We start from the raw sequence: 8726 nt of genomic DNA on the forward strand, positions 1-8726 counted from the left end.
AATCACTTACTTATCTCCCTAACCGTATATTCTCTATTCCAATTTGCATGTGGCTCAGGTTATAATCCAGAAATTATAACCTTGAAGGTCTGCTGCTTAATTTGATAGCAAGCATCTACTCCTATGTTCTACTGTGTCATTGGTATCTACATAGACCACAACAAACTGGGCACACCCCTTCCTGTGTAAGTTCCTCTCCAGCCCTGAGAAATATCCTGAACCTGGAATATGCAGGTAATGCAACCATCTGGACTCATGCTCTTAGTTAGAGCAAACAGTGTCACTTCCCCTCACTTCTCCAACTATCATACATTCCATTTTGCTCCCCAACTTGAATGGCTTCTTGTACCATGGTGCAGTAGCCAGTTTGCTCATCCATGCTGCAGCCTTCACTCTCATTCATACAAGCTGAAAGAGAATGTTAGACCATTTCATAGTTTCCTCTGGGTCCCCTACCTGTTTCACTTACAGCCACACTCTCCTGTGCCTGAACACTGATGAAATCAGGTGACTAAGTCCTAAGAGATGTGATTCCATCCTGGTACAAAGAATTCCGATATATTTCGTCCTTCCTGATCTGTTACAATATCTATAGATAAGTCTGCAGCTCAAACTCTGAGCCAAGTCTGCTCAAACTTGAAAAGTATACTGCAGACATGTTTACTTTGATTAAAACTGGCATTTAGAAAACTCCCACATGGTGCAGTTGTAATATATTGCCCATTTTGCCATGTTTAACGTGTTCCAATGAATTAAGTACAAAAATTTATAATTGAATCAAGTATGTTTTTATATACTTTACTAACCTTAATAATGGTTGCTATACTATGCTGAAACGTCAGAATTGAATAAACCTTAATGACTTACCAGATACTTGCCCAAGAACTAGCTTCTTCACCTGTAGCCAAGTGAGAACCAATATCTAGAGGCAGAACAAGTTAGAAAAAGCAGAAGCAGCAAAGCAGTTCTTTCCCTTCCTCTCCTTTTCCCTTAATCACCTCATTCTCATGCAGCTTTATGCCAGGTTCAACCCTCTTCTCATGTGCTGCTTTACTCATATTGCTTCAAACTAGATTCAGTGCTCACCTTTTGCTCTGTTTTATAGTGAATTCACTGCTTTCTTCCCCCACAGCTTCCAAACAGGTTCACCACTGTTTTGCACTACTTTGTACTGGGTTCACTGCTCCTTTTTCACACTGCTTCATGCTGAGTTCACTGGTCTCCTCTCACCACTGCTTCATATCGGGTTTGTACTGCTTTGTACCAGGTTCACTGATCTCCCATTGCACTGCTTTATACTAATTCACTGCTGTCCTCTCACACTGCTTTATATTGGATTCACTGCTCCTTTCTCATACTACTTTATACTGAGTTCACTGCTTTCCTCTCACATTGTTTTGTACTGAGTTCACTGCTCCTTTCTCGCACTGCTTAATACTGGATTCCCTGCTCTGTGCTCATACGGAGTTCACTGCTTCATTCTCACACTGCTTTATACAGAATGAAAAACTGAAAGAACTGCACTTGCTGGAAAATCTCAGTAGGTCTGGCAGCATCTGTGAAGAGAAATCAGAGTTAATGTTTCAGGTCTAGAATCTGCTTTCAGGCACTGCTTCACACTTGGTTTACTGTTCTCCTCTCATTCTGCTTCATACCAGATTCGCTACTTGTATCTTGAACTGCTTCATACTGACTTCACCAGTCTCCTCTCATGCATGCTTTATGGATTCATATGATGCACTGCACCTGTTACAGTGTGGTACTCCTTCTGTGCTCATCTCAATTTTCAATTTAGATTATGCATTCAAGCATCTGGATTTGACTTAAGCACTCTACCTTCTGACATATTAAGGCTGACACTAAACACAAAGCTGTAAAGCACTTGGGGCACCCAACAAAGGAGGTATGGCAAGGCACCATGTGAATCTGCAGTGTTATTACTGGAGATAAGGTATTAATCAGAGATAAGATGTTAGTTGTGAAGACAGTTGAAAAGTTCTGGCCTTGCAGTTGTTCTGAGAATGGTAAAGGTTAATCCAGTGCACATCTTTAAAATTGTGATAGATTATGATAAGTTAAACAGAGTTACTTGATTTAAACGGGTAAATGACAAGTCTTAAATTAAAGATAAATTGCAGGAAGTTTTGGAAATGAAATCCTTACATAGCAGTTAAGTAGAATGAGATATTTTCTGCTGCAAAGTGATAATTGTTGGTGAAATTGAGATGAAGTCATTAAAAACCTCTCAATAATGCCACAACAACACTGGAGATGAGAGTTAACCAGTTAAATAAGTGAATCACAAAACCAACACAGTGTGTCCATGTCCATTGTCATTTTTACATTAGTAGACGTTGTGGTATCTACATCTTACTGCAGAGAGCTGAGACACATTAGTCCAGTTGGGAGCTTCATTTATTATTGCAAGGGTTTCCCAGTGAGAGAGGAATGTAAATTGTCAGCTAAAGAAACAGTGCTTCTTCCAGTATTTCTTGCTTGCAAGTGAACTAAGTGCTCCCCCAGCCACTCAAGAACAGCTTCAGCTTTCCACTGCTGAGTATGGACTCTCTTCTCTTATCTTACCTACACATGAACAGTTGTCCCCACGACATCCCCTCACCTTGTATTCTCTACTTACGCTCTGCCCCAGCTACTCTCTGACCTAATTTCCCCATCCACCACCTCCCAACTCCTGATCACTGAGACTTTCCCTGAAGGTTTGGCTGCAGTGTCGTGACACTAGATATCCTCCTGAACGAAGCTATCAATTTGGCTAACTCCTAGGACCAAAATGGATCCACACTTGACTATTTTTATTCATTCATGGGACATGGGTGTCACCCATTAATAGGTATTTATTTCCTATCCCTTGTCACCCTTGAGAAGATGATGATGGACCATATTCTTAAACTGTTGCAATCTTTGGGATGCAGGTTCACCCAAGGTGACATTAGGATGTGAATTCCAGAATTTTAACCTAGCAATATTGAAGGAGTGACAATATAGTTTCAAATCAGAATGGAGTATGGCTTGGAAGGGAACTTTCAGGTTGCAGTATTCTCATGAACCTGCTGCCCTTGACTTTTTAGGTAGTAGTGATCATGGGATTGGATGATGTGTTGTCAGTGGAACCTTGGTGAGTTACTGCCATTACATTTCAGTAGTACCTCATTGTGCTCCTTCCTGGTTTTGCTAGGTTTTAGAGCTATTTGGCTTCTCCCATGTCATCCACATAAAGCCACCCCACTACAGTTACAACAATGGCATCTATCCAACAATGTGGAAAACTGCCTATGTAGGCGCTGTACGTGCAAAGCAGGACAAACCCAACCCAACCAATGCCACCCCATCAGTCTAATTGCATTCAGAAGTAAAATGATCGGAGGCATCATCAACAGTATTATCAGGTAGCACTTGCTTAGCAATAACCTGGTCACTGTCACTCACTTTGCGTTCCACAAGGGCTACTCAGTTCTGGATCTCATTACAGGCTTAGCTCAAACATGCACAAAACAGTTGATGGTGACGTGATGTGAGGTGTGGTAGGAGTGACTGCCCTTTACTGACTATGGCGTCAGTGGGAATCAGGAAAATATTGCCACTGGTTAGAGTTGTTCCAGGCACAAAGGAAGATGATTGTGGTTGTTGGTGATCAGTCATCTCAGCTCAGAAACCACTCTGCAGGAGTTCCTCAGTATAGTATCCTCAGTCCAACTATCTGCTTCATCAATGACCTTACCTCCATCATAAGGCCAAAGGTGGGAATGGTCACACAAGATTGCACAATTGCAATCTTCAGGTCCTGAAGTAGTCCATATCCAAATGCAGCAAACCCTGAATAATATCCAGGGTTGTGCTGACATACAAGTGATATTCATGGCACATAAATGCCAGGAAATAACTGTCTCGGTAAGAGAGAATTTAACTATAGTCTCTTGATATTCAATAGCATTACCAACATTGATACCCCAACTATCAGCATCCTGGGGTTACCATTGACCAAAAATTGAGCTAACTGTCAATGCAAGTCCTGTACCTACATGACCAGGTCAGAGGCTAAGACTTCTGCAGCAAATAATTCACCTCCTGAGCATCTCCCCCCAAAAGACCTGTCCTCCATCTACAAAGCACAAGTTAGGAGTGTGATGGATGAGTGCAGTTCTGACAACACAAAAGAAGCATGACACAGCCCAAGACAATCAATCTACATGAGTGGTACTGCATCCACAAACATTCACATCCTCCACCACCAACACTCAGTTACAGTAGTGCATAACATCTACGAGATGCACTGCAAAAATGCACCAAGAGTGCTTAGACAGTAATTACAAACCCATGATTACAATCATCTAGGAATACAAGAGCAGCAGATACATGAGAACAATTTCACCTACAAGTTCACAAGCCATTCATCATTCTAAATTGGAAATGTATCTATTAATTCAGTGTCACTGAGTCAAAATCCAGGAAATCCAAATTCCCTTCCCTATGGTTTTGCGGGTCTACCTATAGCACATGGACTACACCAGTCCAACAAGGCAACTCAATCTCACCTTTACGAGGGCAGATAACGATGGACAATAAATGCTGTCCCAACCAAGGACACCCATTAATGAATAAAACAAAACTGGGCCAGAGATGTTATGATTTGTAAAGGGCATATAAAAATTTGTATTGGCAGATATATATAACAACATTGAAGATAAGAGCAGCCAAAATCCATTTGACCCCGTGACCCTGCTCCACAGTTCATCATGATTGTGGCTGATAGCCTATCCCCAATCTGTTTAACCACAAGAACTATATTTACCTTCTTCAAAATAACACAGACAGCAAGTAGCCTACTTCTGTGTTGAATTATAACCTTTTCTAAAAGAGATATGCAAAGTTATTAATCTTTAAACAGGCTCTAATTGTATCATTGTTATCTGATTGGGGTTTCTAGCAATCTGCAGACAGTTAAATTGCTTTCTTTATGCTTTTATTTCTCAAAATGCTTTGTAGTCAATGAAGTATTTTTGAAGTAGTCAGTTTTATGTAAAGCACAATCATACAATTACAAAGAGAATCAGTTAGGATAACTTGCCTTCACCTTTTTCATGGCATTTAAACAATTAGGCCACCACCAAATAATATTTAGAACCATGATCTGTAAGATAATAAAGTATTTGAAGAATTAGTATAAGTTATTGCAGAATTATCCAACATGCATATCCTTTTTCATGTATTTCCCTAATTATAATACTTAAAAGTACTTGTCAGAAGATGTGCTCAGCCAGGTAGTAAGTATCATATTTTTCAAGAAATTACATTTTCTTTTCTGTTAGTAAGATGGCTAGCCTGGGCCTAGTCTGTAGGGAAATGTGTAAAATATTTTGCAAGACAACGCTTTGCAAACAAGTTGAGATCTATTTTAAAGCTATTATTTTTCCACCGTACTAAACTTGGGCACACGTACATTTATATCCCACCAATATATTCCCTGAAAATCTCCACTGTGCATTCTGGTGCTTTGCACACAGTGACTGTGAATATCCCTTACCTCCTTCAGCCTTCCACTATATTACAACCCATCCCTGCTCTAGGCGTCGCCCTAATCCTGGCTTTCCTGTTCTGGTGGTCCGATCACCTATGGTAGATGAAGGTACACAGCTACAATTTATGTCTGTGTGTTCCTCTGCTACTTGTATTCCTTCTTCACAAAATGCATGGACAGTCTTAATGCATTTTAATTTGCTAATGTATGTTGCAGAGTTTTCTACTACCAATATTAACTATGTTTTGGAGCACATCTGTATTTTTTCTTTGCTTCTGTGCTGAATTTTCTTTGTAAAATAAATACTGCTTCAGTACCTATTTTGCTGTTTTGCTGCACCCTCACAGTCATGCCAGTCTAGCATGCTTATTATTACTTAACACAAAATAATTTTGTAGTATTCATGCTTAAATGTCATAATAGTACAGCAGATTGGGGTAACATTTAATTAAGTACTTTGTGATATGAGCTTCTTTATTTCAGTTTAACGCTTGTAATGCATATTCAGGTGATGCAATCACATTTAATTATATTTAATTTACAAGATAGTGGAAGAAAAAAGCTTATTTTCTGCAGCAGATAGTAATTATCCTAAATAATGTTTTTGAACTTTTGAAAAGTTATATTAGTACAATTAAGTAATCATGAATACATTATCAATTCTTCATTGTTTGAAAATACTGGAGATTTGCCCAGCATAAAGCACAGTTCTCATTTGGTCTTAATGTGTGATCAGAGATTTGTAGCGAGGTAATATTAAAGTGTAGTACTACTGCACAGTGGTTATTCTGTACTTAAAATTTATTTTGCCCCAAACTGCTTGTTTGTATAATCAGAAAACAATAGCTCATAAACTGTCAACATGCCTCTTCAATGAAATTTTTCAGGGTGGATTGTTCAAGTGGATGCCAGTGATGGCCGTGCTGGTTGCTGTGACGGTGGTAGTGTTATACCCAGCATTGAATAGGGCCTCGCCATAAAACTGCGAGAAGTGTCTCAAACTACCGAATGTCCTCCCCTTTGACATTGGCTTTCTTTTACTACAGGGAACTACAGGTTTCCTTTTTACCTCTAACAAAAACATGGCTGTTTCAGAGTACGACAGTAGGAGTTTTGCTTGAACTGTATAAAATGTAATTGTATATAGAGGGAATAAAAATTTGTGACTGGATTCTACTCTAGATAATGTTTGGTTTGCATTTTTCCTTTTTTAAAATAAATCAGTACTTTGGAATTATGTAAAGAAATATGGTGGCCTAAACTAGGCTTCTTGGTACCAAAATATTAAAAGCATCGAAGTTAATTTAGTTTCACTTCTGAGTTCTACTGTATCTTTTAATAATAGTGATGCAATTCCACCAACTGATGCACTTATGCCAGAAAACTAATGCTAATGGAAACAAATGGTTCAGCTGCTGTCTGTTTGATCCACATACAAGAGGTGATAGGCCATTTAAATAGCAGTCTCATTTAAAACGTAAGTGTAATGCTATTGCACGGTTGAGAGACTACACCTGAATTTCACTGGATTTTAACTTCTCCCAACATTTTTTAAAATCTCAGTGTACATTTCATTGAAGAAACAGCAGTAACCTTGCATACATAGTAGATGCATTTTAATTGTTTCTTCCTTTTGCTGACTTTTTATGGCCATCCATCTCAATTAGTGTTTCACCTGCAAAGGTAAGTGGACCATAAATCCCTAAAATAGCATCAAATTCACACTTCTCTGTATATCAGTTGGTGGAAACTGTGCATCAATTGGTTATAAAAAGACTAAATGTTTATATGTTTTCCCTAGTGATGGGGATACCGATATAAGAGGCTGACTGAAATATCTCTGATGCACAGCATTTGCTTACAATGTAGACTATGACTGGGACTCAAATCTGCAACCATAAAGCAGTCTAATGCTACTGCCTTAATCACTACATTCCCAGGACAGTCCTTCATCTGTCTTTCAGACAGCTGTCATGCTCATTATAGGAGTCATACCAGCAAGCACTTTGTTTCAAAGTGAGTTAGAGGAAAAAATGGATCGTCACCTTAATTTTTTCATGTCACCTTTTTAGCCAAATGAGTTGGGTATTGCCTTATTTTAAAAATAATTCAATTTATACATTTTCAACCACAGCATGATATGTTGAAGTTGTACTGTATAATTGCATATATTGGTACAAGATTCCGTAGTCAAATTTTGAAAAAAAACACTTTAAAATTACAGCTGTTTTAAAATATTCTTGAGAATAGAAATAGATCTTCAAGAATGTATTGAGAAATCTGCTACATAGGTTATCTTAAAATGTGTTGAGGGTGAATGTTGGGTTTTGTTAGATGTCCCATTCATTCGGGAATTTTATTTGTTTAAACACAAGGTTGTGGGGAAAAGAAACACTTGTTTATGTGAAAACAATCTGTTCAAAAGTCTGTCAACCTGAGCATTTGTTTGAATGGCCAATAAGCTATGATATTCCACCCCAGCTACACACACATGCTAATGGTCCTCGGTACCTCCTGTACATAGGTTGTTTGCAAATATTGTTCTGATATGCTGAATTACAGAAATAAATTTTTTAAAGTAAAATAATTGTTTTAAATCTATTTTGTAAAAAAGGTTGAAAGTACAGTAGAATTTCTGGACTACAAATTAAAGTATTTGCACTAACATACGTGATGTGCATGATTTAATAAAATAAAGTTTGCTCTCTCTATGTGCATTTGAGTTTATTGCAAAGGGAAATTATACAAATGTATGAGTTTGAAAAACATACATTTGGAATTAAATGTTTGTGATAGCACTAAAATTGAGTTATTGCTAGGATTAAGGATTACCAGGGACAGAAATACTGCCTTCACTGTGAGCTGCTGGCCAATAAAAGGATGGCAGCTCTCCACTGCTTGTCAATAACCATAGGAGTGCTGGCTGCTATACTCCCCAAAGATCCAAGATCTAACATCTAGGATCATAGGAAAGACTGTCAAAGACAAGGATAGAAGTGAGGCTTTCAGGGACCCCTTGCCCCCAGTTCCTGCTCCGATTCCTCGATCAGGCATTGAGCTCCATTGACCAAGGGTTTCTACCACTTTGGGAAACTGCGATCTTTGTTCTACTCCATGAATACCAATGATGAAGGGGTGGGTCCCAGATCTGAATTGGTATTTGGGCAGGAAGTCTGCATTCCCATCCCAG

The 8726-nt window shown here is 38.7% G+C and overlaps 1 protein-coding gene across 30 annotated transcripts in view; it reads left to right on the forward strand.

Moving 5' to 3' along the window:
• The window catches only part of slmapa (sarcolemma associated protein a), a 269091-nt gene extending 260844 nt beyond the window's left edge, over positions 1-8247 (forward strand). For 28 of the 30 annotated variants that reach the window (XM_072582347.1, XM_072582354.1, XM_072582351.1 and 25 more), the window contains one exon: positions 6424-8247. In XM_072582347.1, the coding sequence (XP_072438448.1) occupies positions 6424-6516 (93 nt within the window). In that variant the 3' untranslated portion in view covers positions 6517-8247. Of the gene's footprint in view, positions 1-1132; positions 1247-5551; positions 5645-6423 lie in introns of all 30 variants that reach the window. The other 2 variants (XM_072582350.1, XM_072582348.1) reach the window with 2 other exon arrangements.
• The last annotated feature ends 479 nt before the right edge of the window (positions 8248-8726 follow it).

The sequence above is a fragment of the Chiloscyllium punctatum genome, chromosome 12, assembly GCF_047496795.1.
Source record: "Chiloscyllium punctatum isolate Juve2018m chromosome 12, sChiPun1.3, whole genome shotgun sequence".
Lineage (NCBI taxonomy): Eukaryota > Metazoa > Chordata > Chondrichthyes > Orectolobiformes > Hemiscylliidae > Chiloscyllium > Chiloscyllium punctatum.